Raw genomic sequence first — 15,255 nt, 5'->3', positions numbered from 1 at the left:
GGGGAGTAGAATCCAGTATGTAACAATGCTTGTGTTGAACCGAGTTCTTTGAGAGCCAAACAGAGGCTTGTGATAGCAGAGGTCACACTCGCCAGTTCTACAAGTAGATTGTGCTGGGAGTTAAGCTGCAGGGCAAGACCGGAGGAACCCTGAATGGCCAGCATAGACCAGCACTGTTGCTTCTTCTGTGGGCTCAATGTACTGCCCTTGTCCTCCTCGTTGTGCAAACTGGTGGTTGACCAGGAAGAGCAAGCATTTTGAATGCTGCCCGAGTTCCATATACTTCTGAGGAACTGTGAAGTATCACTTCTCCCCCTGAGTAGTTGTGAGGCTTAATTGAGGATGAGAGACTGGGCAGGAGTGGATGCTCAGTAAACAGTTTTTAGGATTGATTTGAATAAGCAGAGCATCCTGTTGATGTTGGGTCCAGATCACAAATGAAAGTTGAGGAAAAAAATGGGTTGCTCAGGCAAATTCTTAGTCCTAGATCTCAGTGCTATAGTCTCTGTTCCTCTATAGTCCCTGAATCCCCTCTCACCCATTAATTTAGAGCTGCAGGGTACGGAGAACACTGGTCCTCACCTAAATTGGAGATGGCCTTGATAGTGATCCTGGACCTTTTGCCAAAAATTTGCCAGGAAACTATCTCCCCCTCTTGCCAACAGGAATTCACCAAGCCTTCTCCCTTCCCCTGCAGCAGCTTCCCTGCCTGTCCAGGAGTCCCGGGAATCACCACCAGCACCCCTCCTTTGGCTCTTCATCCTCCTGGAATCTTATGGTGTAGGGAAACCCCAGAGCATTACTAGATAGTGCCAGATCTCTACCCACTGTGTGGGTGGCCAGCAGGACTGAAGGAAGAGCATGAGAGTGACCCAGAAGGCTTCATGTCAAGAAAAAGAGGTTCACAAGTGAGAATCAGGCCTTAGGGACTGTCAGTCTGCCCCCCTGCAGCAGCGACCAGCTCTTCCCAAGCCAAGTGTTTTATGGGCTAGTCAGTCTGACAGTCTATAATCTAAATATGCCCTCCATCTCACATTTATATTGTTTTTAAAGATAGGCACATGCTGTGGTTAATAAAATCTGCTCATATTTAGACATGTTTCTAAATTTATACATTTTTGACCTTGTGCATTTTCTCAGTGAACTGAAAGCTTGCACTGGCCATCATGCAATGTCTATGCTCTTTCAATACTTAGAGGTAAGGGCACCTCCTTCTATGCAAAGGCTGGTAACCACCAATGATTCTCCTGAGTTCCGCGCCATGACTGCCTTTGGAAACACACTTAACACTGATGACAACTATAAAACCAGCAACCTTTTCTGGAACACATCTTCTCTTCCAGACTCTGCTGGATCTGGTCACCCTCTTCTGTACCCCTGTCTCTTATGCATGGTGCTGTGACATCTTTGCCTTATTTTAGGATTGCTTATGGATTTGTGTGAGCTCACCCAGGGCCAGAAACTACCCTGTTCATTTTTGTGTTCCCCAAAGTGGTGGAAGATTAGACCCTCCTTAATTGTTTGGTGAGTGGCTCGGAATGAACAGATGCCTGTGTGATTAGACCTTTGTCAAGTTCCTAAGTGGGAGATTGAGAAAAAGCACAGGAGTTGGTTCGCTCTGCCTTCCTCATTGGACTGAGATGTGTCACAGAGCTGCCGGCTGCCCTGTGCTCAGGCTGTTGTCACTCCCTGGCTGCAGGGGTGCAGTAGGCACCCAGAGCCCATAAGCCTTCTTCCACATTCCCAGTCCCAGTCTGCTCAAAGAAGCCACCCTTGGGTGGAGAACTAATATGCGGGGTGGCATCTTCCTAACAGACCTGGCCCAACTTCACAGGAGTGTCTGGTGAGTGTCAGGCAGCGCTGCAGGCCTCAGGAACGCTCCTCATGTTGCCCTCGGGATCTTGGAGCTTTACCAGTTCATAGGTAAGGAATGCCCTCTGAACTCCTCCCCAGATATTTCACCTCTTCTCTCTGTCTCTCTCCCAAGGCTTCCTCCTGATCTTGGCACTGACAGAAGCACCAGTACTTGCCACCCAAGAACCGTCTCCCAGGGAATCTCTTCAGGTCCTCCCCTCAGGCACCATGGTGACAGCACCCCTCGACTCTAGCAGACACTCATCCATGGCGGCTGCCCCTTCCTCCATGCTGACACTGACCCGCCACCCTGATGGACCCCCCTCACAGGCTGCAGCTCCCGTGATAACAACAACGTCCCACCCAGACGATCACCCTCCTACCAATGCCATCTCCACCCTGATGGCAGCAACCACTCCCTACTCCGAAGGCTCCCTGCCCATGGGGCCCCTTCCTGCTGCCATGGCAACCACACCCCCTCACTCTGAGAGCCGCCCCCCAGGGGAGGCTGTGCCCACCATTCTGCTGACGAAGCCAACAGGAGCCACCAGTCACCCCACCTCAGCACCTAGCCGAGGGGCCACACGCAGGCCCCCCAGGCCCCCAGGCTCTTCCCGAAAGGGGGCTGGTAGTTCATCACGCCCTGTCCAGCCTGCATCCACTGGCCACGCTGGGAGGAAGGAAGGCCAGCGCAGCCGAAATCAGAGTTCCACGCACCTAGGGCAGAAGCGGCCCCTGGGCAAAATCTTTCAGATCTACAAAGGAAACTTCACAGGGTCTGTGGAGTCTGACCCGCCTGCCCTCACCTCCAGGAATCCGCTCCGGAGCGGCTCCTCCCCACCACAGCCCCAGACAGTGGCTGCAACCATGGTGCCCAGTAGGACCTCATGGGCACCTCCCACCAACCCCCTGGTGCCTACAGAGGACAAGACAGGACCTGGCAGAGCAGACCAGGGGGGTGGTTCTACCTTCACCAGCCAAGGAGGGAAGCCGGACACCACTGCAGCCTCAGGTGCCCCTAGCAGTCCACAAGCTGCCACAGTGCCTTCTCAGCACCACCGTGGTGACCCACAGGATGGCCCCAGCCACAGTGACTCCTGGCCTACTGTCACCCCTGGTGACACCCCTGCTGTCACCAGAAGACCTCCATCTGCCAGCTCTGGGGTCTTCAAGGCCTCCGATGGGCCCACCCAGGCTGCCTTCGATGCCAGTGTCTCTGCCCCTTCCACGGGCATTCCTCAGGGAACTTCCACAACCCCACAGGTCCCAGCCCACCCCACCGGGGTCTCAGAAAGCACTGTTTCCCAAGCTGAGGAGGAGACTGCGGCCACCCCCACCATGTCTGACAGGGTACCCAGCCCTTTCTCCACAACAGTGTCCACAGCCACAGGAAACTTCCTCAACCGCCTGGTCCCTGCAGGAACCTGGAAGCCTGGAACAGCAGGGAACATCTCCCATGTGGCTGAAGGGGACAAACCCCAACACAGAGCCACCATCTGCCTGAGCAAGATGGACATCATCTGGGTGATTCTGGCCATCAGTGTGCCCATCTCCTCATGCTGTAAGTGCCTCGACCTCTCTCCACTCCTCCTCCCCTTCTCCCTCTACAACCTTGTCTGTCTGTAGAATTCATTTGCCCGGAGTTGGGCAGTTCCCACCAAAAGCTGGAGAGCTTCCAGAATCTCGGGAAACAAGGTAGCAGGACAAGAAGCATAGGGTATCCCTGCCCCCTACCCTCAGCTCTGCCAGACAGTGACTCAGACACCCACTGAGCAGACAAGCACAGCTCCCAGGAGCTGGGGAGAAGCCCCTGTCTTCAGGCTCTTGACATGATACCTCCCTGCCGCACGCCCCTCTGGGCAGCCTGCCGATGCCTGCAGCAACAAGGCACAGACATCATAGGTGAAAGGGCTACTTCCAAAACTAGAACCTGCAGGTAGTCACGCCATTGCCTTCTTCCTGTCCTACTTCCCTTCCATCTGCCTTCATGGTTTTCCTCTCCTCCCTCGTGGGTTCTCCTCCTCTTTGCTCTCCCCCGCCCCCCTCCTCCTGCCACCCCTCAGAAAGAAAAGATGAAGCCCTGACTTTGCTGGAAGTTCTGTCAGCTTGACAAAAATACAGTTCTTTTTACTAAATTGAGACTTGAGGGTTATATGTGAATTTAATTATTCTGCCCCTCCTGCCCCAGCTTTATTTCTTCCTGGGCATCTCCTGCTCCTGCCTGTCATTCCTTTCAGTCTTTCCTCAAGAGTCTCCATAAAGAGCCTGACCTAATTGCTCAGGAACTTAGTGCTTTCTTCACCTCTGCCCCATATACTTGATCCTAGATTTTTAGTTTCTCTGATAACCTCACAGGTGTCTTCACCATGCTCAGCCCCGCCCCACCCCAAGTAATTGTCTTTCAGCCTCCCATGAACCTTTCCACCTGAGAAGCACCCATTGCTCCACAGTCATTGGAAGTCTATTCTCCTTAACCCTCAGGTTGTTCCCCTTGGGGACCTGATATTTACCACCGTTTAATTTCTACTCTTTGGTCCTAAACCATGCCCACTTAACCCATACCAATCCCTTGAGATTTTGAAATGACTCTCAATATACAGTCTTCTCGTTTTCCAAGCTTCTGCCTGCTTCTGAGTCTCCTCATAGGGCCACATAGCCCTGGCCCTGGCTTTGCCCCTCCCACTGGCCCCTCTTGATGGCACTGCCTCCCCAGAAGGGATCGCAGCATTGTACACATACCGGGCCCTGTCAAAGGAGAAGGGATGGCAGTGCCTTTGTGCAGGCCTCTTAGGTGGCATGCGGGCAGCCAGCGCTAGAGTCAGCTGTTGGCTGTACCACCTTTCACATACAGTGTCAGTGGGCTCACCCTGACCTCAAGAGGAATGAAGCCCCAGAAACTTTCTACAGAACCTTTCTCCTAGCTTTTCCTCATCCCTTGGGCCACTTGAACACCAGTGCAGGAGAGGATGCCTCCAACATGAACACGATTTGTGCTCTGCATTGTATTCAGCAAGATCTTTGTAATCTAGTTCTTCCCAGGAGACCGGCTTTCTGACTCCTTCAAGTTGATATGCAAAGCAAACTTTTCATGTTGGGGGGTGAGGGAGGGGGTGGCCTACTACTGCTCAAGGACCCATTTTAGGAAAATGAAAAGGTTTGCAGGTCGCATATTTCATACTTTCATTAGGCATCTTTACTTCCTCTTCTGGGAGCATGCATACATTCTTGAAACTGACTTCCCACTTCTGAAGCAAAAGAATTGCAGTGAGAAAAGGTAGCACTGCTAGTCAATAAATTGTTAATAATGGTCATATTTGAAAAATAACCATATTAGGGGCAACTTATCCATTTTCCATTCTTTACATCTCCAGAGGCTTTAGTTTACAAAGTGAGTTCCCATTATTTTTTATCATACTGTCCTTAAAGCAGATTAATGAGAGGGATAAAATTAAAACAAACACGTTGCCCAAGGAACACAACTCACAGGCGAGGAGTGAGTCACCAGGTGAATCTACTTGCCCAGATTCCCAAGTGCATGAGTCAGCTCAGATCTGGTAGAATCTGTCAGGTTCAACACAATATTGCCCAAGCACCCAGCATGTGCCAGGGCAATTCTAGGGAACCAGAGAGGTGTGACTCGGCTCCCTCCCAACTCCCAGAGCCCTCACCCCAATGAGGCCTCCCGCTTTGCCTGGGCTGGACAGCAAATAGATCTAGTCTTCACACCCACCTAGGTTTGCACTCCTAATACTACTTACCCAGCCTGTTTGCTATGTATGAGTTTGAAATTAGATCAGATTTACTGCAAAGCAGGAAAACCCATAGACTGCGTAGGCCATGCATAATGTCAGCCACGACAGAAGCAGACACAGCTGGAAGTGCCCCTCAAGAATGCTTCTGGCACTCTGATAGGAGCTTGCAGGTGCTAAGGATAGAACATAATATTTTGACATGAACCTTTGTACAGATTGGTCACATGTAGCCCTTTGGAACTACAGACCCCACTCCCTTGGGCTTCTGTCTTGCATCTCCACTGCATAGGAGGGGCCCGTAAGGCCTCACTAAGCATATCCACATACAGCTCCTGTCCTTGTGATAGCCCTGACTCCTGTGCGACCATAGCTGTCATTCATATGGGAATGATTGTCCAGCTTCAGAGTGCTGTGCTCTTTGAAATCATAGATGAGTAACTACCTGAGCTGTTTTCAACCCCACTCTAGTCATCAGTCTAGGAGAACTCTTCCAAGTCTAGGATGTGCCTTCCCCATGGCTGTGTTTACCCTAAAACTCATGCTACCACCCTCATAGATGGGTTTCCTCATGTCAGTTTGCAGGCTGTTTCAGACAATCGATTGGTAAAAGGTGCATGCTCTGCTTTCCTCAGTCTGACTTCTCAGGCCCACGCTAGTCCTGACTCTGCTTTTTTCTGTTACTTCAGCTGACCAGGGCTGCTGGGTGAATGGGTGAGTCCCCTGCTTCTAGTGGAAGCAAGGGGTGACCATAGCAAACCTCAGGTCTGCCCACCAAAGGATGTGATCAGTCCACCTGTCCTTCTGGATCATGAGCCCCCCACCAACACCTGGGCAGATATATGTGTGTGGGGACTGAGAAATGCTTTGTCTCCCGAGCCATGCCAGATGGCCACACACATTTTCAGATATGCTGAGGCCTGAAATTGATTAGATCCAGCCACTTAAGGCTGGGGCAAGGGAGCCGGTGGCTCCTGAGCTGGTCTCTACTGCCACCTTCAGGATACAGGGATCCATACCTTCTGCTAGAAGCCTCTGGACCCCGAACCTGAATTGCGCCTTCATTTCCATCAGCGGAGGTCATGCTCCCTGGCCTGTGCTGAATAAGTCCCATCCATTCTTGAGCATGTTTTCACCCAGCCTCCCCAGAAAAAGACGGGGCTTTATGGAGGCTGAGGACAGGAAGCAAGGCCAGCTGCAGGTACTTCTCATCACCTACTCAAGTTAAACCTGGCCAGAACCGAGTAGCACCTCTAAGCTGACTCCACATACATGTGGTGTGTGCGCACCTTGCCTCAGCACAGCCTGGCTTCCTTCTAGATGTATGGTAACTGCCAAAAGGGTAGCAGTGCGGCATCCAAAGGAATAACGTATCTTTGTGCTCCTTGGCCATATTAGATGTTCTCTGAATATTAGTCAAATCAGGCCCAAAATGACTTCATAATTACTATATAAGATAACCTGGCTCAGACTTACTCTTTCTAGTGAAAAGAGTAGAAGCAGTTGGAACCAGAAGAACTGACCAGGTGATTTGACTCGTTGGGATTTCTGAACCAATTGAAAGAGTTGGATGGGGAGCAGCCTTAGGGCAAGGCAGGGTTGTCCAGGGAATGGCATCTCTTCACTCAACCTGACATCATGCCCATATTCTCTCAGCTCTTCTCCCTGTTTCTCAACCTGCACTCCCTGCTGGGGACACCCCCCCATCCCTCTTGGGCCTCATCAGGTATATTCCCACCTGCCAGGATGGTGAGTCGGCTAGGCAGGCCCCAAATCTGGTTTCCGCAGGCTGTGGCCTCATGTCTAACCAGGACTGATCCCCCAATCTCTAAAGGAGGGAAATGATTGTCCACAGCCCTCCTCCACCCCTTGCTGGCACCACTGGACCAGGCTTTTCCTCGGAGGGTCTCAAGTCTCTCACCTACAAAGTGAAATATGTAAGAGCTCCCCACCCCCACTCTCTTTTCTAAGTTTAAGCCTGCAAGAGTCACTGCATTCCCAGAGTAGAGGCCTGGTGTGCTAGAGAGACTTGCCTTGTGGAGCTAAACACCTGGACACAAACTCAGCTCTCCCACTTATCACCTATCAGACTTTGGACTAAGTAATCATCGACCTGATGTTTTCTCACTTCTACAAAATAGGAATAATGCCCATGTGTGTGTTATGCTCTGAATGTATTAGTTCAGGGCCTTCAGGAGGTAGATACTGTGATGGGATTAAGCATACAGGGATTTATTGAGGGAAACTCCTGTGAAGTACAAAAGCAGAAACTGGAGCAGGCAGGAAGAACCTCAGATTGCAATCCAGGATTGATACTTATGAAAGGGGAAGGCAAAAGAAGGAGGACTGGATAGGAGGAGCCTTGGGCTCCAGTGCTGGCTAAGGAAGTTTCTACTATGCAGATGGGAGTTACCAGACATGGGGGTCCCCTGTCCTGCAGGAACACGCTTGCCCTAGTCCCCATGCCATAGTCGGTCCTGCCTGGGGGCTTCCCAGGAAGCCTGGTCTCAACACATGTGTGGTGGGGGATCCAGAGGCAGATCCAAAGGGAATGCAGCTGAGGCTGCCCCTCAGCTTTTGCCCCCTGCAGCTGCAGGCTTGAGTCCAGCATTCTCATGGCTGCCACACACACACCCCCACCCCCAGCATGTTGTATAAATCAGAGCTGATGCACGCAAAGACCTGTCGTGGTGTCTGCCTTCAGGAGGGGGCTCGATGAATGGCAGTGGTCATTTAGTGGTTATTCCTCTTATTGTTAGGATTTTCTGTGCATTCTCAAACAGAGAAAGGCCACAGAGAAAGCACTTCCTCCAGTGTTTGAAAAGGTTTGTTCTACCGAAGGCTTGTAGGAATTTCCATTTCCCATCTCACAGCTGGTCGCAAACTGAAATTCCCCTCCCAAAAATGTCAACACAGGGCCCAGGATTCCATCTCAAAGTCAGTGACCTTCCTGCTTCCTGTCGTACTTCTGACAGGTCTTGGATGATTCCCCATTGACATTTCTGGGAAGTTGGCAGAGCTTGCTTAATTCACTTTGGTTTGAAAACTTGAGGAAATAGGGATCCCATTGATCTCTAGTGCCTTGACTGTGGTTATCTTTGGAGAGACAGTGCAACAAAATTTCAATTAAATCAGAAAGAGGGTAGCAAACTGTGTTTGCACAGGACTGTGCGGTGTACAGAGTGCCACCTGGCCTGTTGTCGTTCCCTCGTGCTGGGGACAATATAGGATGGTGAGATGAAACCTGAGGGTCACAGGGAACCTGGGTTCAAGTGCCAGGAGTTATCTGGGTGATAGGAGCATTTTTTTTTTTCATTTTCATGCACTTCATCTCTATCTTCTCTCAATGAGAAGAGTAACTACCTTCTTCAGACAGTTATTTTGCGGGTTTCATCAGACTGTAAAGCACATAGATCAGCTCAGCCAATATGTATAAGGCTAAATTGTACTTTTCTTCTTGGCTTAAAGGTCAGATTACTGAAATAATGAAAAGTTCTAAACCACAGACAGAGCCTTGGCCTTGAACCACTAACAGTCATGTAGTCCAGTTTTTCTTTCTAGAGCTCACTTTATGGAAGATGCTGGGAGGACAAGGAGAAAACACTCATTAATTAAGCACCAATTATGTGTCAGGCAGTGTACTTGGCACTTTGCATTCATGCTCTTTTTAGTTCTTATTCCAACCCTGAGTTCCACAGTAATTACTGTGATGGAGTTACTGTCCTAGTGTCAAAGGCGCAGTGCCAGACTCGAGGCCAGGTGTTTCAGACACCAAGCCCGTACGTTTTCTATACCCAGGAGGCTGCTAGTGTGTAAATAAACTGACACTTGAGAGGCACTGGCAATGCTGTCAGCTTGTGAGGAGGAGAGAGCTAGGAACAGAACGCCCAGCCCCAACCCAGGCCAGGCCACAACAGCACCCGCCCTTCCTGCCGGCAGGCTTCTGAGCCAGGGGCAGTGTGGCCTGAGAGGGAGCAGAGGACCTGAACCTCCCCTTATGGCCTCTGTTGCCCCCTAAACTCACCATCCCAGTTCCAGTGAAAAGTAGTAACAGTAACAGGTGAAAACATCAGAAAAAGGGAGCAGAGACCTGGGGCAAGTCAGGATTCTTTGGACCACTGTTTTCTCACCTGTAGAACAAGGAGGTGCCCTAAATTAGCACATTTTCAGGCTAAGGGACCCAGCCTCCTTCCTCACCTCTGTTCTTCTTTCAACCAGCTGGGAAGGAAAGAGTGGGAAAGAGAGGAGACCTACAATTTGAAAAAAATCTGTGCCTGCCAGTCTAAAAATAGTTGTAGCTAAAACATTCAGAATCTGTATATTTTTTTAAACTTTTTAAGGAACCTGGAAGAATGATAGGCAAATTAGAAGTCTTTTTGATGAAAGCAGATTGCATGGAGTAGAAACCGTCTTCTCTCTTGACCTTGGCCAGAGGCCTTTTCAGGTTGAGCTGCCAGCAAGGCCAGCTACTGGAAGAGATACAGAATTCATCTTACAGGGTCCTGAGATCTCAGCTTGTGTGAGAGCCAGGTCCTACAGCTACTCCACACCAGGGCTCCCACAGACCCCCTAATGCTGGCCAAACCCTCAGGCTGCTGAGTAGAGAGATGGCCCTCCTCTGCCCCCTGGTGGCCATTACCACCATGCTGCGCGCGTCTGTGGACAGCTCAGCTTCTGCCCCGCTCCCCTGCACAGACAGGAATCAGAGTTTTAGCCACCCCACTGGCTCTGCTGATGGCAAGTCTGGGCAGAGATACCCAGTCTTCATTTGCTGCCTTCTCCCCAAGAAGACTCCTGTCACTCCTGTACACTGCATCACCCCTTACACAGAAAGGAAGCCTTTCCTGTCTGCATGCCCAAGCCACTCTGTTAACATCTGCCTTATCAGCAACACCCAGACACACTCCTTTTTCCTGGGGCACTGCAAGTCTCTGAGATTGAGCAGCAGACTCATTTGTCAAGCCGTGTAGAGCCCTATCAGGCCTCCATGTCAGTCTGTGCGGGTCATCATGAGGCAGAACCATGGACAGTTAAGAGCACAGACTTCGGAGTCCAGGTGTCTGGGTTTGCTCTTGGGCAAGTGGCAACACCTCTGTCTTCCTGTCTATAAAATGGAGACCCTAATGGTAGTGACCCTGTGGGGTTAAGTGGAGGATTAACTGAATTAATATTTCTGAAGTGCTTGGAACCCCGCCAAGCTATGTAACTGTTAGCAGCTTCTTTTTTCTAAACTATGATTATGATGTCAAAGCAGTTATTTACTTGGGGTCCAAACCCCTGCACAGTGATTTTGCTGTGTGCGCCTCTGCCATCAAGGGCATCTGTGGAAGTCGTGGGATAAAGTTCCCTGGGTTCTGCCTCACCCTCCATTGTATTTCCCTCTCACTGGAGCGCTCCTCACCAGCCCGGGAGTGCAGCTCAGAGCACACAGGCCTTTTCTTGGAGAAACTCAAGGAATGGCTCTGCAGATCCACAGATACTCCAGTTACGTCTCGGTCTCTTGCCCCTGAGCCCTGTGGATGCTGTACACACCACTCCGGCCTCATCTCCTACCCCCTGCCCTACATGCACGCCTCTCCAGCCTCGTCGCTCTTGTCTTCTCACACATCATGCTGTCCCCACCCCAGGCCCTCTGCCTGTACTCTTCTCTCTCACTGGTTCTCTCTCTGCAGATGGCTAACTCCTTTCCCCCCTTCTAGACAGTCTAGACCCAGCTCTAGAATTTAAACTAAATGAGGATGAGTCTATAGTCTCAACTCCCTCCCCCCACCACTGTCTCTTCCTTCACCCTGCTTTATAATCTTTAAACAATTACTGCTGACACATTTACTGTATTTATTCATTTTGTTCATTACTTACGTATTGTCTGCCGCCTCTGCACCCACCCTTACACTTACAAGGAGGAAGCTCAGGAAAGCAAGGCTTCCTTATCCTTTTTTTTTCACTCCTTATCTCACTGACACCTGGCACAAAGGAAGCACCCAACATATATAGATATTTGAGTTTCTTGTATTATTTTTATTGAGGTAACATTAGTTTATATTATAGGTTTCAGGTATATAGTTTCTCAGCCACCAAATGTCTAATCACTAACCAAACAGCCCCCTTTACCTGTTCCCTCCCCGCTCTATCTCCTGTTATAACCACCATCTGTTGTCAGGGTATAGATATTTGTTGGATGGATGGATGGGTGGGTGGGTGGATGGATGGATGGATGGATGGATGGATGGATGGATGGGTAGATGGGTGGATGGGTGGGTGGGTGGATGGGTGGATGGATGGGTGGGTGGGTGGATGGATGATGGTTGGGTGGGTGGATGGACAGATGGGTGGGTGGGTGGATGGATGATGGTTGGGTGGGTGGATGGACAGATGGGTGGGTGGGTGGATGGATGGGTGGGCGGATGGATGGGTGGATGGATGGGTGGGTGGATGGACGGATGGATGAGTGGTGTAAGTACCAAATGTATGACTGTCATAGCCTACTGGGAGACTGGCATCTGTCACCTGGACATGCTGGCTCCGCCTTGCCACCCCTCCCGCTCTCTGACTTGGACTCTCCCTGCAGCTGTCTTGCTGACAGTGTGCTGCCTGAGGAGAAAGAAGAAGACAGCAAACCCAGAGAACAACCTGAGCTACTGGAACAACGCCATCACCATGGACTACTTCAACAGGCACGCTGTGGAGTTACCAAGGGAGATCCAGTCCCTTGAAACCTCTGAGGTAATGAGCACCACACCAAGGGGTCCCCCTGGAAGTGCTGCCCCTACCCCCCAGGGAGAGCATGGGGTCCAGAGGAGCCACAGAAAACCTGCTGATTTCTTAGCTCTTTCCTCAAAATATAGTCCGTACACCAGCACTAGGAGCATGCGGGAAGCTGCAGGCCTGGCCCAGCTGACTGAGTCAGGGTATGAGCAGGAATCCCACAGGTGCTCTCCACACATGCTGGTGTTCAGGAAACACTGTTCTTGGCATGTGGGGACTGAAACTAAATTATAAATATTTGTTGAAGACTTGTCTTGTGGCAGCCATCCTCTGGGGAGTGTGAAAGTGAGCACTTGCTTTCAAGGGGCCCAGATTCTGAGATGTGGTCAAGGTACAGACCCCAAGCAACACTCCAAAATGAACAAATTAGAGGAGAGAGAAGATGAGTGGAAACCAAGGAGAGAAAAGCCTTCACAATGGAGGTGCTAGGAAGAATGGATAGATGTCGACAGGTATTCCAACAAAGGAAGTAGCCTAAGCAAAGTTAGGGTATGTGCAGGATGTGACCTATCACCAGAGAAAAGACCCATGGGTCAAGAAGAATTTGCCCAAGACACCTTTGAACCCAGGTCTTTCTGACCACAGAGCCTGTGTTCTGTCCGGTCTCACAGGGCAAGGCAGAGGGCAGCCTGAGGCAGGAAAGGGAGATGCATTAGGCACAGCCTCAAATAGGAGTTTCTGTGTTAGTTGTGGGCAGGGAAGGGTCCTTGAAGGTGTAGAGACTTCGGTGGTCTAGTCTTAGGAAGCTTGTGCCAATGGCCTGGTGCAGCTCTGTCTACGTGACCCTCGAATGGATCGGAAGGGAAAGAAGGATGGATGGGTGGATGCATGGATGGATGGATGGATGGACGGATGCATGGATAGATAGATGGATGCATGGATGGGTGCATGGATGGATGGATGGATGCATAGATGGATGCATGGATGGATGCATGGATGGATGGATGCATGGATGGATGCATGGATGGATGCATGCATGGGTGGATGCATGGGTGGATGGATGCATGCATGGATGCATGCATGGATGCATGCATGCATGCATGCATGGATGCATGCATGCATGCATGGCTCCCCTTCCAGCTTGATGGAAGCAGCCAAACACAGATCCAGCCCTCACAGGTAAACTGTGAGCCTAAAAGAATTTGGAAAAGCTCCATGTTTTCTCTTCTTTTTCCCTCCTCCTCCTCTCCAATCTCCTCTCCTTTCTGCCCTCCCCACCACCTCTTTTCTCTGTTCTTTCTTGCCTCAGTTATTTCCTAAATAATTCTTTCATGCAATTCGCCTTTAGTGTACACTCGGTTTGTGAACTATATAAAACAAGCCAGATCTCAGCCTCCAAAATTCCCCATAGCTCAACCCAAAAGCTAGGGGAAGAATTTCTGACCCCTCATTGACACACCGCCCTGTTTCCCTTATTTAGAAGCTGGTGTCAGGCCCCATTCAACTAATTCCAGCCTTGAAGGAATGTTTTTGTCCTCTGAAAGGATGTTTTGTCAACAAATAGTTTTCTTCCTTTCTCTCCACTTATCCATAGAGCCATGGGTATTTCCCCCTCCCCCCCCAAAAAAAAATGTATATTTTGTGGTTTGTTTGAAAAGAAACTTCAAGGAATTACTCGTGGCTTCTGAAAGTGAGAACATTTCTAAGTCCTTCTGGCTTCAGCCAGTTTTACCTGGGCCTGTAGCTGATTCAGCCCTGAAATGAGCTGCAGGTTCCAAGACTTGACTTGTTTAGAATGGAACAAGCTGTGACTTTCCCCCCCTAAATTAGTAACTGGGCCTGAGCCTGAACACAGCCATTTAGTGATCTGCAAGTGCTGTGTCCTTGACATGACTGAAGCCACTCAGGTAGCCTGAGCTGTGATTGCCTATTTCTAGGCTTTTCCACTCCTGGGACTTATAAACAGACTAAACATGTTACGCAGCACCTGGTGTTACAAGAAATGGAACAACAGTTCCAGCTGGGCTTTGGGAGGATCAGAAGGGGAGGAATTAGCCCTAGAGCACCTGACAGGTGGGAAGCAGGAGAGGAAAGAGGTCTGCAAAAAGCAGAGGACTCTCCCAGAGGCCTGCAAGAGAGCGGCAGGAAAGAGTGTGTGGCACCTTTGTCCACAAGGCGCTGAGCACATGAGAGTGCTTTGAGCATGGTGAACCCCCTCAGACTTGGACAAGGAAACACCATCTCTGACAACCTGGGGTGGGATGATTCTGGAAGCAGGAAACCTTTTCAGAAACTGCTAAAATACCTAAAAGAAGAGCAGAGAAGTCACTGGCAGTGAGGATGGTTAAAAATGTTTACCCAAAAAAAGGGGAAAAAAAATGTTTACCCAGCAATCCTCATGCAGGCACAAACGCCCCATGAAAGGCCCCTCCTCCTGTGAGTGGAACCCTCCCCTGCTCATGCCATGTCCCCCTCTCTCCCCAGGACCAGCTCTCAGAGCCCCGCTCCCCAGCCAATGGGGATTACAGAGACACTGGGATGGTCCTCGTTAACCCCTTCTGCCAAGAAACACTGTTTGTGGGGAATGATCAAGTGTCGGAGATCTAACTGCACCCCTCGCCTTGTCGGTCTCTACTTTTCATCTCTAAATTATAACTATACAAATAGATATTATAAATGTAATCTTTGTGTAACCCTGACTTAATGAGACACATTTTCTGCTTTTTTTTTCCCCTAAGAATTGTCAACATCTTTTTTATAAGTGTGGTTTAAAAAAACTTTACAGAACGATCCGTGGCTTTATAAAATAAAGATATTTCTAAGCAAAGCAGTTGCATTGATTGCGTCTCTTAATAACTGCCCATGAGCACGTGGAGGCCCCAGCAGCCAGGGGCAGGTGAGGGAGGAGACAGACCTGTAGACCTGGACGCTAGCACGGTCAAGTGCG

At 50.2% G+C, this 15,255-nt stretch overlaps 1 protein-coding gene across 2 annotated transcripts in view; it reads left to right on the top strand.

Moving 5' to 3' along the window:
- TMEM108 (transmembrane protein 108) overlaps nucleotides 1-14,915 on the top strand; it is a gene marked incomplete at both ends in the record, with an annotated part of 115,450 nt that extends 100,535 nt beyond the window's left edge. Inside the window, 3 exons of one of the 2 annotated variants that reach the window (XM_084231379.1) lie at nucleotides 1,988-3,415; nucleotides 12,172-12,326; nucleotides 14,793-14,915. In XM_084231379.1, coding sequence (XP_084087505.1) covers nucleotides 1,988-3,415; nucleotides 12,172-12,326; nucleotides 14,793-14,915 — 1,706 coding nt within the window. The remainder of the gene's footprint in view (nucleotides 1-1,987; nucleotides 3,416-12,171; nucleotides 12,327-14,792) is intronic. The other variant, XM_084231380.1, reaches the window with a different exon arrangement.
- Nucleotides 14,916-15,255: the final 340 nt, after the last annotated feature.

The sequence above is a fragment of the Talpa europaea genome (genome assembly GCF_964194135.1).
Source record: "Talpa europaea genome assembly, chromosome: 4".
Classification (NCBI taxonomy): domain Eukaryota; kingdom Metazoa; phylum Chordata; class Mammalia; order Eulipotyphla; family Talpidae; genus Talpa; species Talpa europaea.
This window is presented reverse-complemented; position numbering and strand designations above follow the sequence as displayed.